This window comes from Leptinotarsa decemlineata, unplaced genomic scaffold (assembly GCF_025532065.1).
Source record: "Leptinotarsa decemlineata unplaced genomic scaffold, Ldec_3_MD MMD2_tig00001719_RagTag_RagTag, whole genome shotgun sequence".
Classification (NCBI taxonomy): domain Eukaryota; kingdom Metazoa; phylum Arthropoda; class Insecta; order Coleoptera; family Chrysomelidae; genus Leptinotarsa; species Leptinotarsa decemlineata.
Genome location: NW_027412569.1, coordinates 4,544,726 through 4,560,644, shown reverse-complemented (window position 1 = coordinate 4,560,644; position 15,919 = coordinate 4,544,726). Strand labels below are relative to the sequence as shown.

General features: G+C 35.4%; 2 protein-coding genes across 2 annotated transcripts in view; both read right to left on the bottom strand.

Moving 5' to 3' along the window:
* Nucleotides 1-15,919, bottom strand: part of LOC111501885 (endothelin converting enzyme 1) — a 354,283-nt gene that overhangs the window by 33,116 nt on the left and 305,248 nt on the right. The window lies entirely within an intron of this gene.
* LOC111501886 (uncharacterized) lies at nt 5,014-12,195 on the bottom strand. Its single transcript, XM_023155804.2, has 2 exons — nt 12,000-12,195; nt 5,014-6,926 (listed from the first exon to the last, which is right to left on the bottom strand). The coding sequence occupies exons 1-2, from the start codon at nt 12,012-12,014 to the stop codon at nt 5,172-5,174; spliced, it is 1,770 nt and encodes a 589-aa protein (XP_023011572.2). The 5' UTR covers nt 12,015-12,195; the 3' UTR covers nt 5,014-5,171.

Sequence of the window (15,919 nt, the reverse complement as noted above, 5' to 3'; positions counted from 1 at the left end):
CTTAAAATTTTTGTTATCTGTTTGAAATGTGGCGTCCTTGTAAAAGTACTAATATTAATAGTGAGTGTGATAACACCGCAGACTATTTCCAGTGTTGTGATTCCAATAGCGATAATGAACAATGCAAAAAATAAATACCAGTGAATACGATTCGGATGCATTTGAATATTGAAACAATCTACATATACAGGATTACCAAAACCTTCAGATGTTCATCTAATAAAATCATTGAAATAAACAATATACGACTGTTACAAATGCAATGCGATTCCTACAACTGAAATCATAAGGAAGAAATTGAATACTTCCGTTCATAACTTGAGTTGCTGTGGCAAAACTCTTCAGAATTGGATAAAGAAACTACAATTTAGTCTTAAAATGATAAACAAACGTCAAGCAGTTATGGAAAGCAGAAGAATAGTAGAATTGCGTAACAAATATTTAAAACAATTAACTGAATATAGACAATAACAACGGCAAATTTTCTATTTGGACGAAACTTGGTATGACACTCACGACACAGTTACGAAAAGGTGGAATGCTGGTTCGATAATGTGTACGCCTAACATGTCTGCAAACAAAGGATCGCGACTAATCATTGTGCATTGCGGAGGAAGTAAAGGATTCTTTAAAATCATATGAAAAAAACTCGAGGACTGCTATGTTGACTATCATAAGAACGTGGAAGCTAATATTTTCGAGAAAGTTGACATACATACGAGGTATGGCTATTACATAAGGAGACTGGTTATGAAAAAGGGTATTGTTATAAAAATTATTCTACAATCGAATACTCTCCTTCAATATACTCCCCTCCCCTCGCCACACACCTTTCCATACGTTTTTTCAATTGATCGAAGCAGTGCTGGAAGTCTTCTTCCAGCACTGGGCTATTAGGGCTATTAGGAGCTCTGCTGTTTTTTGCTTTACCGCTTCCATCGACTCAAATCGGGTCCCTTCCAAAGCAGATTTTATCTTCGGAAACAAAAAAAAAGTTGCACGGTGCCAAATCTGGTGAGTACGGTGCGTGTTCAAGCACTGGAGTGCACCTATCGGCCAAATTCCGCTTCACAGATACCGCGTTATAGGCAGGTGCGTTGTCCTGGTGCAAAATCTACGAGTTGTTCTTCCACAACTCGGGCCGTTTCTAATGAACTCGTTCTCGCAGTGTTGCCAAAACAGACAAATGGTAAGTCTGGTTGACAGTCTGACCCTCTGGAACGCATTCGGTCATCTCGATACCGTTAATATAAAAAAAACTATCAACATTGCCTTGAATTTTGATTTGGACATCCTTGCTTTTTTGATTCTGGGCGATTCAGGCGTCTTCTAATGCATAGATTGCCGCTTTGTTTCAACATCGTATTGAAAAATCCACGTTTCGTCGCGAGTGATGTTTTTCATCAGTCCGGATTCTTTTTCTAACCTTTCAAGGAAATCTAAGCAGACCTGTTGACGCAAGAGCTTTTGGTCAGGAGTCAAGTTTATTGACACCAACTTCGCACAGACTTTTGTCATGTGTAATTTCTGATGTAAAATTTTTCCAACCGTTTCTTTATAGGCGTTTACAGGCTCGGCAATCATCCGGATGCTCATTCGACGATCTGCACGCACAATTTGGTTGATTTACGTCACTGTTTCCAGAGTTGAAACAGTGACGGGGCGACCTAGGCGCTGGTCATCTACAGTGCCCTCTCGCTCACACTAATCAAAAACACGCTCACGACATAGGGAAGTGTCCCCATAGGCCTTTTGCAACAATTCATAGCACTCAGTCGGAGTTTTTCTCAATTTAACGAGAAATTTGAAATTGATACGTTGCTTCTGTTTTTCATTATACATGATTTTCGGCATGAGAAAAAACACGTTCATTTCAAACCGTTACTGCACCAATACTATAATAGTGACGGAAATGTGTTTTGGTACGCGAATAGAGAAGATTTCCTGATACCAAACGCACTACTCGTTTTTTCCCCATCCCTCTAGGGCTCCCTCTAGGCGCGCGTCTTGTTATTTAATATCCGAACCTCGTATGATAGAATTTTCCGAAACCGGAATAAATATTCTATCCCACAGTATAAATCCAAACAGTTTTAGCGATCTTTCTCTTATCAGGCCGTTACTATCTATAATATTATCGAAGAAAATATAAAACCGCTTTCTTTATCATCTTTCAGATACAGGTATTAAAAAAAATGCCTGAATAAACGATGGGCTTGAAATGACGTAGCAGAAAAATGTTCTTCAGAATATTTCCCGTTCTAGGTAATTTTTTAACAGTGAAGTGAAAGAATACCTATGTATGCTCAACTCCGCAGAGTGAAATAATTATTATTGTATTTTTCAATAACTATTTTTTTACGATTGAATTATGTTTTATGTATTCGTTCACATGCATATTTTTCTAAATTCGGATTTTCTGTTGGGCAATAAAGATATATTATTATTATTATTTCCAAATACTCATTTTTCATGAAAATTTACTCCTTTCAATTGATATACCTGAACACATATTCAGCTCACTTTCAGTTCACCGTCATATGTCCTCATTTGTTAACACAATAGTGCAGTCATTGCTAGAAATGCTTACCTATCGTCTTCAGATGATACATTCCTCTACCATAGGTTTCGAATCTGCTGTTCCATCTAGACAATTGGAGTTGGAAATTCTTACACTCAGTGTTTAAATTTTATTTGTTAGCATTGAGTTACCATTCAGTTAGCATTGAGAAGCCAATTATGATTTTTTTAATGAATGACTGATGCATTCTTTTTCTTCGCAGTCATCGACATATTAATAAAGTTAGTTCCTGGAGCATACAGTTAATGATAGCTATGACTAGTTGGTGATATTTTAGGATCAATAAATACCTAATCAATTAACAAATCGAAACTCCAAAACCGTTTAATCATGAGGCAGATATTTCAATTGAAAACAATACCTTGACCAATTCGAAGGTGATGAATAATTATATAACCCAATGAATTTCAGTAAATTCGGAAATAAACAATTGATTTCAAAATAAACTCCTTATAAAGATGTGTATATCATGGAAAGCAGTAACTTTCAGACACAAACGCGAAGAAAAACCCCTCCCGAAGCAACTACTAGTATATAAACATTGAATTTGTTATTGATTCTGTCGTTACAGATCCATAGTAATTTCATCAACTACAACTATCGATTTGATGTTCATAAATTTCACAAACGACATGTTTCGCTATCACAGCTGCTTTTTCTAAGTGGCATTGATTGGAATCGAATCAGATATCATTCAAAGGACTACTTCACAATCACTACATAGTGTAAAACAAAGTAGCTTTTCGCTGCCTGTCTCTATGTATGCTTAGATCTTTGAAACTACACGTTTTTTTATACACATAGTGATTCAAGAGGAAGGATTATATGTATATAACATGCATAATATAATAGAAAAACACTGATGAATGTGGAGGTTTCTAAAGTGCATGTTATGTGCACATAAAACCTTCCTTTTGAATCACTTTATCAATTAAAATAACCCGTATCAAAATTCGTTGCCTGATTTAAAAGATCTAAGCATACATAGGGACAGACAGAGACAAACAACTTTGTTTTATATTATGTAGTGCTGATGCATAATATAGTAGATGAACACTGATAATTTTAAAGGTTTCTAATGTCATAAATAAACATATTTTTTTTGTGCTTACGCTGGCTAAACCCTACGAGATATCCTTTACATTTTAACGGAGCGATTTCAGGCAAAACAGCATTGTTTTTTAATCCAATTGAGCACTTTAAATCTGTTTCTCTTTAAAATCTGTTTTTCCGTTAACCAGCTGTCGCACCGCTACGAACGACAACCCTCAGAAGTCGAAACTTATGCGAGCTAAGGATTAACGAGGTCTTACCTTTCAACGTGTGATTCCTGACACGGGTTGGACGATAGCAAGTGAAGATCGATCGTTCAGACTAGGGCTTGAACCACCGACCAACACGGCAGTCAATTCGAGTGAGTGAACAAAGCACCTACGCCGAACCGCTTGGCTACCGACCGACCGATATATTATGCATTTGATATAGATCAATATTGCCCTTCACAGCATGTAATTTGAATGGATATTTTCGAAAATATCACAGATTTAAAATGCAGGGAAATAGCGGTTGCAGCGTTATTGGCTTATATGTACATTTAATATCAGCATTACACGCGTGTGGAGCCGGGGCGACTCGTTAGTAGAATACTGTCATCCTGCTCCCAATACTGTACCTTGCGGTACACCAATATATAGTTTCAAAGGAAAACTTTGAGTTTGCGCAATTTTAAATCACTGGCTTAGTCGCCTGAAACGAAAACCTCCCTATATATCCTAGTAGTATCTTCATACACTGATGATAAAATGATAAATTGAAAAAAAAGTGTTTGCCAGGCTATTTACAAAAATAAACGTTGCGTTGAGCACCTTACAATGTATAAAAAATGACTTGAGTTATATTTGAAAAATTTTCATTTGTATAAAGTATGTTGTTGCATTGAAATGTTACAAAGCGTCTTTACTTTCTAGCACCACATTTAAAATCGGCAAACTTTTTTTTTAATTGTGAATCATACGATAAATAAGGTTCGGGAGAAGCAGTTTCATTAGCTTCCGATTGACTGCTGCTAGTTTGCCACTGAATTGTGAAACACAAATTCATATTCAATGCAATTTTTTATAATCTGATCAATGATTGAATATTGAGTGAAGCGACATGTCTTCTGTTATTTGTAATATTCTTTTAGCTAGCTGAATATTTTTTCTCCTTCAATTATTCTATATTTCATTTCTATTGCTTCTGTTTTGTCAAATTTATGTTATCATCTAGGAAAAGTATTGGCCCCACTACCGTACCTTGCGGTACACCAATATTTGGTTTCAAAGGAGAACTTTGATTTTGCACAATTTTAAATCACTGGCTTAGTCGCCTGAATTGAAATACTCTTCAAATACCCTCGTAGTATCTTCATACCCTGATAAAATATTAACAAATTAAAAAAAAAAGTTTATTCAGACTATTTACAAAAATAAACGTTGAGCAGCTTACAATGTATAAAAAATTGACTTGAGTTGTAGTTGAAAATTTGTCATTTATATAAAGTTTGTTTCCTTGAAATGTTACAAAGCGTCTTTACTTTCTAGCACCACATTTAAAATCGGCGAACGCTCCTTTTTTTGTATTGTGAATCATACGATGAATAAGATTCTGGAGAAGCAGTTTCAACGGCTTCAGATTGACTGCTAGATTCAGGAGCTACAGTGCTGGACACGACAGCTGGTGCTTCAGTACTAGAGACGATGGATTTTCCGAAATCTGATGGGATCAAATTTTGACTCAAATCTACTCCAGTATGAAAATCGAAGGCTCTCTGGCCACCGATGTTAACGGTTGGTATGGGAGTGGAATAACTGAAGCCTGATCCGAAACTAGGCGAGTTAAATTGGAACTGATTGAAAGCTGAGTCGAGGTTCAAGTTAGGCGCGGGTGTAGTGTAACTGAAACCCTGGAAACCAGAATTCAAGTTTAAACCAGGAGCAGGCGTGGTGTAGCTAATTCCTTGGTTGAAGACTGGTAAGCTCGTGGTTTGGGCAAAACCGGCGTTGAACCCTGCATTAGGGACAACGTTAGAAGAAATGTATCCAGCGTTCAAAGGAGAATTAGGTTTGCCTTCTTTCACATAATTTATGATGGGCTGGGCTCTGTTTGAGCTTTCTCTGTTGATGGTTTCGATGAGGTGATCGCTACCACTGAGGTCTTGAGCAGCTTGATGAGTTCCTGGACCTGCTTGTCCACTCTGAACTTTGGAGATGGCTTCTTCGGCTTCCTGTTGGTTCTTATATTTGATGAAGAAGACTTCAGGCTTCGCTGCTGCTGTAGGTTCAGGGCTTTTGAGGTAGATCTGTTGTTCTTCTTCAGGTTTTTTCACCAGAACGTATACCACAGTCTTTTCTTGAGTCTGTGGTGGTGGGGCAATCTCTATTGGTCCTGCAGAAGGAGCAGATGGAGCTTTGATAAAGATATATTTGACGTTCTTCTTGGCAGATTGAGCTGGAGCAACGTTGATACGAGTACGAACTTGCTCGTGTTCTTCAGGAGCTGAGTAGAAATAGACGTGTTTCGCAACTTCTTGTTCGTGAACTTGATCGTATGAACCTCCGGACACTTCCCCGAAGGCATCACCTATGGAGCCACCACTTGAAGCACTTTGACGGACAAAGGAGTTCGAGCCTAAGCCAACTTGAGGCGCAGCTGTGGAAAAGGAGTTATATCCCAATCCAGCGTTGAGAAGTTCTCCGTTGAAGTTGAAACCCTGGAAGCCAGAGTCAACAGCAGCAGGTGCTGATAAACTGACAGGGTTAATTTCCACATTTGGAGCTACAGTTGAGGAAACCAACCCTTGGTCGGCACCGAAATTGAATCCCTGGAATCCGCCGTTTAGGCCTAAAGGCGCAGCTGTGGTTGAGAAGCTCAGAGAGTTGAGGTCTACGCTAGGAGCAGGAGTCGATGAAACCAACCCTTGGTTGGCACCGAAATTGAAACCCTGGAATCCGCCGTTTGAGCCTAAAGGCCTAGCAGTGGTTGAGTAGCTCAGGGAGTTGAGGTCTACGGTAGGAGCAGGAGTCGACGAAACCAACCCTTGATTGGCACCAAAATTGAAGCCCTGGAATTCGACGTTTGAGCCCAAAGGCGCAGGAGCAGGAGTCGAGGAAACGAATCCTTGGTTGAGGTCGAGACTTGGGGCTGGTGTGGTGAAACCAAATCCGGAGTTCAACAGAGACGATGGAGTTGATGATCCTGAGAGACCATAATTAGAGATCTCGGCACCTTGGGAGTATTCTGGTGCTCTGAATTGGTAGCCTAGATGGCTAACATCGGCAGTTGCGAGAGCTAGCAGGGTGGTTAGCTGAAAAAATCAGTTACTTCTTTTAAAATGAACCGACAAATGAAGAATGTCACAGTTTCACGATGAAAAAATATTTGACAACGATATGGTGAAATAATCATATCAAACTATGAAATTCCTTGGATGAATCACTTCTAGGTATGGTATAATTGTTGAGAGAAGAGAGTTAAATCAATAACCAATATGATAAAACTACTCTACTCAAAATATGCAAATAAGAGTGTATTAGAAAGGACTGTTCTGTGCTTTAAAGCTGGATAAAAATAAATATTATTGCCCAAATGAATGAAACCAGAAAACCGAAATTGAATATTATTTACTGAATTAAATTTTTCAATTTCACGAAAGATATTTCAAAAAAGTTTCACTAAACGCGATTACTGGAACTTTTTCTAGTTCAAAAGAAAATTTGACTTTAATTTTATCATTGTGATGTTTGTTTCTTCATCATTGTTTTTATACACGTTATGCCAATTTATTCCGATAGATTGATTTGTTTCTGGTAAGTGTTATTATACAGGGTGTTTCCTAACTGCAGTACGAAACTTCAGAGGTTGATTCGTTAGGTCGTTTGAAAAAAACGAGTTGCTTCGTTGAAGTTTAAAAAAAAGTTATTTATGAAATATCATAAATATACCAACACTGATTTGGTTGATATTTGCTACAGCTATTTGAAGTAATAAGGCGCTTACTTAGCTCGAACGAAATTAAAAATATTAGGTCCAGTCCAGTAACGATATTGAGAAAAAAAAGAACGCCAATGACTTTTTCGGTAGTTTTTCATTTTTCTAGATCAATTAACTAAAAATATAATTTGATCATCACTTTTTTCATACTGAGCTTCGTTTTCAAAAAAAAAATCACTTCCAAAATCACATGGACAACCAAATGTGAATAATAAACAATATCAAAATAGTTGTGTATTTTCTGATAAAATACACAACTAAAATTGATTTGTCCGTGATTGTCCTAACACGTTCAAAAATACCTGGAATATTCCTTATGGCCAATTTTGAGGTCCTGCACGTCCAAATGATCTCGCAAAAAGTCCGTGTAGGATTTACATGTTGATCTTGCTGATGGAAAAAATGGGCCAACTAGGTAGTCACTAACCAAACCTACCAAAAAGTTCAGCAAAAATTGTTGCTGGAAATGACTTTCTCTAGTAACGTGGAAATTTTCGTCGGCCAAAAAAAATGGTCATTGTGAAAGTTCATAGTAGCATCCAGTGAAAAAGTTGCTTCGTCCGTAAATAAAATATTTGGTAGGAAATTAATATTGTGTGCCATCGTATGAATCAACCACCTGCAAAACATTAATCTGGGGTGGAAATCCCGAGGCAGTAGAGCTTTGACCCCTGTATGTGATAGGGGCATAGGAGGTTTCTTTTTAGAACTGATCATATGGTTTCTGGGATGACTTCCATCTGCAGTGTAATCATTCTGGAAGGATCTCCTTCTTTCGCATCATGTATAGCTTCTTCTAGTTCAGGCGTTGTTATAGATCCTGGTCTTCCACCACCTGCATTTTCAATAAAACTCCTAGTTTCACATAATCTTGCATGTAGCATGAATAATTATCTGTGCTTCTACCGCATTTCCATTTGCTAATCCAAAAATTAAATGCATCATTCATGATGGAATCACTGCTAATTGACAACTCTGATTTTCACTGATGTCAACACTATCACTGTCAACTGGTCTCCAAAGCAGGTGTTCATGATATGCAAAGTTGTTTCAATTTTTTCCTCTAAAACGAAGCTAGATATGAATAAAAACAAGTTGATTAACGTAATTATCCTGAAAACATGATCTAGTTAGGGCTGAATAAGCGCCTCATCACTTCAAATAACTGTAGCAAATTCCAACCAAATCGTTTTAAGGATATTTATTATATTTTATAAATTGATTTTTTATAAATATCTCAGAAACGAAACAACTCCGGACATGTCTGTTAAAATCTGTCTGTCTGTTGAAATATGTTTCGCCGACAACCAGCTGTCGCTGGTTGGGCCATCGTCCCACCATATGTTCATAACTTCTTTTTTAACGATCTAACGAGTCACCCTCTGAAGTTCCGTACCGTCGTTAGCAAACACCCTGTATATTGATAATGGTAACGAGGTTTATGATACTTTCTGTTCCAACCAGACAAAGTGTTGCCAAATATATTTTTTCAATGATCAGACTTATGAGTAACGAAAATTTTTCAAATAATAAACAATAAAAAGAAGAAATACATGAAAATGTTAATGATCCAATATTGATATTACGTTTCACTCACTCGCATTTTGTATTATAGAATTCCAAAAATGATTAAGGAAGTTAAGGTAGAATTGGAACCTAATTTGATATCCTGGGTTGTAATGAATCTATTAAAATGCTTTTCTTGAAAAGCGTTTCGTTAACCATCATCAGGAAGTCACTAAAACTTTAAGTCATCTGAGGATTATCAGATCTGATTTTCATTCAACCACATTATGTTGTGAACATTTGTAGCAGATCAGTAAGTTTGCTCACAAGTGTGTATATTTCAATTATAAATCAACATATCCGTCTGAAACTACGTTGATACAAACAGACAAGAACACTTAAAAGTCGAGCAGTGAGAATAAGATTTATGGATTCATTATTTGAAATACATAGCCAACTTTGAATTGACAATGTTGAGCTGACAGGAAATTTATAACAATTCAACAGTGATGATGAGCGGTAAAAGAAACTTTAAAATGGACAGACGTATTTATGGGTGTTGAGGTATCATCCATTCGAAAAAAGCATTCAGAAAATTTTCAAAACAGTAAAAACAGTGTTGCCAGAGGGGATTGTTCACAGTTTTTTTGTATAGATTACCTTCTAAACATATAATTCTTGAAAATGATTTGTTGAAGAGATCTCAAGAATTTTGTTTGCTGAATAAAACCTACATTTGGACAACCTTAGGTTGTCCAAATGTAGGTGATGTGATGATCTGATAGAGTAACTGTAAATATTTATTTACTTGTAAAAAATCTAATGAAGTTGTTATACCTTTTATATTTTTGGGTGAGATGTTGAATATTTTTGGACCATAAAAAAATTTTGGGTGACTGTTTCAATAAAGAATTCAATTTTTATGTCCTGGTTCATTTTTTATCGGGTTCCTCTTGAATGTTTCTGTTTAGACAGTGATAAGTGTATAGTGAATTAATATTTAACATGTTGGTTTCTTGATGTTATTCTCCTGTTTTTCTCTCCTCTTTTTTTCAATGATAGTTTTATAGAATGTTTTGAGCGGTGTGTAACGGACTAATAGCATTTCTGAATGTTGCACCCCGAGCAGGAATACAATATTTTATTATAGATTCGACAAGAAAAGTATAGAGTATTATAATTTTTTTTTAGTTCATCAAAAGTGTTCATTAATACTCTTAAACATTTTTGTAACAAAGTTTATATGTTTCGTCCATTTCAGGTGTTGTTCTAGTAGAACTCCGAGGTATTTTATCTTGATCATTACAAAGCGGTATATGCATTTTTATTTTGTAGGTAGTTTTTGGTTTGCTCACGAAGTGTGAGGGAAAAGGTAAGATACTTTGTCTTATTTAAATTCAGTGACATCATTCAACCACATGTATGTTGTAACCATACCATAGCATTTCATATTGCCTATGAAATTGTTGATTTTTGTTATACTGTTAATGTGAATGAGAAAAAATACGGATCTCAAAACGGTTCCTTGTGGTATACCAATTTGTTCAATCAGTTCGCCACTTATTTCATTTCCAATAATAACTCGTTGGATTGGATTTGATAGGTAGTTCTTCATTAAAGCCAAAGCATTACCTCGAATACCATAGTCATGGAAAATAAAATAGTGGAATATTGAAAAGTAATTGTTACACTGAAAACAATGTTTGGAATATTTCATTGCGAAGTATCATTCACCTAATTTTAAACGAATGATTCAGATACAGAACAAGTGTAAAAATTGAAAGATTAGAAATGTTATACCTCTCAAATTGGCAACATTTCAATTCTTTATCAGGATTATTTCAAAAATCCCGTGCAATAAACAATTATGCTGGGAAGTTGGGATTCCCGATTATTTTGGATTTTAGGAAGGGGTTTGGAAATAAATCAATAAAGAAAGCAAATTATTAAATATGCAGAACTGTTTCTGTGTTTTTGAAGAACTCTGAATTGAAATTTTACAAGTTTGAGTGCAATTTTCACAACCGTATCAAAGGGAGTATAATTTCATCTGGAATTCATATAATGTTCTGCAGATTCGTTTATATGTGTGTATTCATTTTAATTGAATGTGTAGGGTGAAAATGATACTATCAGAAAAAAGCATGAATGTAGCATTCAAGATAATAATTTACATTCATTTATGAATAACTCCAAGTCAGCACGGGACAAATTCAGAAAATCTGGGGTCTATAAGCTCAAGTGCGATGCCTCATTTATAGGCCAAACTGGCAGCAGTTTCAGCTAGAGGTTTAGGAACATTTAAGAAGTTACAGATTGAATAAGCAAAATTCCAACTACGCCAATCATCTTATAGAAAACACTTAACAATTTCATACAAAACCCGAAAATTCTACACAATCAAAAAACATTTTACTAATAGAAACAACAGTGTTATGAATGATCAGATAGTTATTTATAGTTCTCCAATTATCAATAATGTCATCAGTAATTTCCCAAATGTCCCTTAATACGTCTCTCTACCTACCAATGTAACTATGAGTATACCTAGGTTAGTTTATAACTCGCTCAGAAGAGTATGTCGAAACAGCCGTTAGCATTAAATGTTGAAATCTTCAAGTACAACATTTGTTACAATGTTACAAGTAGAAGAAAAATGGTAAGAATAAGATCACCAGATATTACATGTCGAAATAAACCATACAATAGTTTTTGCAGTGGACCAAGCGCCTAGAAAATAGTAAAATACATATTTCTGCTCAGAGAAGATTCGCGGAACTGTGACACTCAAAAAATGAAAATTCTACAATTATCCAATCAACCGTATAACGTATCATCACTATCACCGAAATTTCACTGATCACAACATGAAGATACTCACCACCAGCAGCTTCATCTTGAAGATAGGTCGTCTTGAATCAGCACAGATCCAGTCCTGATTATATAAAATCTATTTATACTCGGTCCCCACTGTCTTTACCTAAACATCCTCAAAGCAAGGACACTACTGCCAGTCGCAGGTTAACATTTAAATTAGTTAATAAATAAAAACCCGATCTGAAATCCATAACCGCCAATGACATCAAAATTCTCGATCTTCCGATAGACCACAAATATAATTATTATGAAAATGGTCGCATGTGCGAAATACACTTGATAGTCAACTTTGACACAGCTTCGGGCAAATAACTCCACAGGAGGTTACATAATGGACAACAATGGTCAGGTACCGAGTTTGTTTTACAAAAAGAAGGAGGTGCATCGACCTTTTATCCTTGGAAATTATTAATGTTGAAAAGTTGTTAAGTGTCAGATGAGAAGACGCCGTAAAACTTTGTTATTCTTAGAACAGATATGTTGAATATTCATCCAGGACTCCTGAATTATAGGACAGGCACTACAGCTGGTTGAACTGCAGCCGGTTGAATTTTATATTGTCTGACTATTCATCCCATAGAAAGCAAAGAGTTAGAGTTCAAGATATTATCTCACAGGAATTGGATATACAAATAGGAGTGCCGCAGGGTAGCGTGTTAGGACCTCTGATTTTTTATTTTACACTTGAATGACATAAACTTGTTTATAAATGTTAATTTTGTAATTTTATTTGCAGATGATACATTTTTGGCGTGCTACGATACAAACTTAGATAAAGCTATTGATAAAATGAATGCCGCATTAAAGGATGTAAATGAGTACATCATGGCAAATAAATTGAAACTGAATGAAATGAAAACAAAATATAAATGGAACAACCTTAATTCAAATGAAGTAAATCTACAAATCAATAATGAAAATATTGAAATTGTGTCATGTATCCATCTCCAGATCACTGAGCCTAAGGATTGAGTGGGGAATGGGGAAAATACCAGCGTGGTCCAAACAGAACTGATAGCAGACAAGCACTATTAGCCTTGAACAGACAGCGTGTTACTTCAGGGCTAGCACTAGAGTGCCACCAAGAGTTAGCCAAAGCCTCGGTAGATAATAACATTATCCTGAGGTGGGTTAAAGGGCACGACAGGAGTAGAGGTAATAGCATTGCCGACTCTTTAGCCAAGGAAGCGGCTGGACTAAGACTTTTAGGACCCAGTGGCACCCACGGCCTGATGATTTCGACAATTGCGGAACTAGTCAAATGTTACACCCATGCTCAATCTTTAAAGAGATGGGATAAAATCAAAGGATGTAATCTTGCCAGGATCACCTTGGGCGACCCTGAGAAGCTGGCGCCGAAGAAATATCTGGTGATGACCAGGAAAAATCTACGCCTTACAGTAGGATTTCTGACGTGCCACTGTCAACTAAGGAAACACCTACATAATATGGGGCTAGTGGACACACCTCTATGCAGGATGTGTGAACAGGAAGATGAGAGTGTCAAGCATGTCCTGTGCGAGTGCCCGGAGTTATCGTCAATAAGAAAGTGTGTGTTCGGCGAGTCTTGGCCTACACCTGCCGATATAAAGGAGATGTCTCCCAGCGACCTGTCCACCTTCCTGGAAAGGACAGGATGGACGACGACCTAGGAGGACAACTCCTCGGGAGGATGTACAATGGGTCACATGTGGCCTAAGTGCGTGGGCTTACACTCACCCTCCCTACTCTACAGATACAGATACAGAAGGATGTAAATGAGTACATCATGGCAAATAAATTGAAACTGAATAAAATGAAAACAAAATATAAATGGAACAACCTTAATTCAAATGAAGTAAATCTACAAATCAATAATGGAAACATTGAAATTGTGTCATGTATCAAATATCTTGGATTCCAGTAAGATAAATTATTACTTAATATTTTTGGGCAATCATCTCGATTATATATGTGAAAAAATATCTAAAAAACTATATTTCTTTGCAAGAATTTCTGGTAATTTATCCAGTCAGTCTAAAATTACTGTGTACAATTATCCAACCACATTTTGATATATATATATATATATATATATATATATATATATATATATATATATATATATATATATATATATATATATATATATATATATATATATGTGAGCTATACAGATGATTCTAATCTCATTGTACCAGTAAACAGGAACCTCAACTTGGAAAAATCCATTTCAAATAGCATTTCTATGGCATCCACATATTTCAATACCAACAAGTTATTGTTAAACACATCTAAAACAGACTGCATTTTGTTTAAAACTGTTCACATGAATGTTTCTATTCCGGAGTATTTTCAGCTCAGTAGTGAACGACTAGATATTTCAACGAGTACAAAACTGTTAGGAATTTATATAGATGATAAACTGAATTATGAGGTATATATTGACTTTCTTGCAAAAAAACTAGCAAATAAGTGTTATGCAATTCGAGTGTTGAGACCTCACTTGAAAATCGATGCACTGAAAACGGCATATTGTGGGACTGTTTATCCTTTGCTGAAATATGGATTATTAGTATAGGGAGGGAGTACACAACTGGAACGTATTTTCATAATGCAGAAACGTATATTTAAAACAATGTTCAATATGAATTATACAGATACTTGTCGTGGTACCTTCAAGGGTAACAAAATGCTTACTGTATATGCTGTATATATTTATGTTTGTGTACTTTTTGTTAACGAGAACCAATCGAATTTTGAAGATGACAAATATAGACATGAGTATTCCACCCGACAGAAATCCAATTATATTGTTCCTAAACATAGACAGAAAAACACAGAGCATGGGCCGTATTACGCATCAATTAAATTCTACAACCATTCACCCTTGATTATAAAAGAAGATCGGACAAGACACATTTTTAAAAAACGTGTTTTCGATCTGTTGTGTGACATTGAGCCATATTCATTATAAGAATTCATAGACAAATAACCATTTTCAGTCTGTATCAAATTTAAGCTTCCTAGTAACTTCAATATTACATTCTACTCATCAATCTTTATCTGTGATATTTACTTATTTGTTCCTGTCATTTTCATATACTTATTGTATTTATCTATACCACGTGCTTTTATTTATATTAATATTAGTGACATTTGTATTGTTAATGTAATCATTTTTATGACTTGAGTTTTATCAATTGTTTAAATTGAAAGCTTCAATAAATCTATCTATCTATTATCTCAATTACAAAATCTTCAAAATCGCGGTATGCGAATTGTTCTAAAAGTGAATAGATTCATTGAAATCGGAATCATGTTACAAACTTTGTGGTGGCTACCAGTTTCTTTACGGTTGTATTACTTAACTATGACATTTATATATAAAATTCTGAATAACTTATCACCTTCATATTTTTCTGAATTTGTCAGTCTAAATTTAGAAGTGCACAAATATGCCACAAGAAATCATACTAATTTGCATTTATGCAGAACAAATAGGAGAAGTGTCATGAATTCTTTGTTTTTCAAAGGGTTTGATGCATACAATAAATTATCAAATGTAATTAAATCTAGTTCATCATTAAGTATTTTTAAAAAACAGTTATTGAAATCCATCCATAATGCTAGATAGAATAATACTTAGTAAGATGATATTGATAAAAATAGTATTTGTACGTTGTTTTCTTCTATTCATTATTGTATTGGAGCTGCACCTATATTGCAATGTATTTTTAATAGCATATGTCGGTATTTTTCAAACTAGAAGTTTTGATTTTTTTATTTTCTATTTTGAGCTATATCAAAATTTTATGTATGTTGTATGTTGTTTTTATCTACTCAGCATTGTATTGCAGCTGCACTTATATGGCAATGTATTTTTCAATTTTAAAGTATATCTACATTTTAATTTTTTTATAATTATTTTCAATTTCTATAATG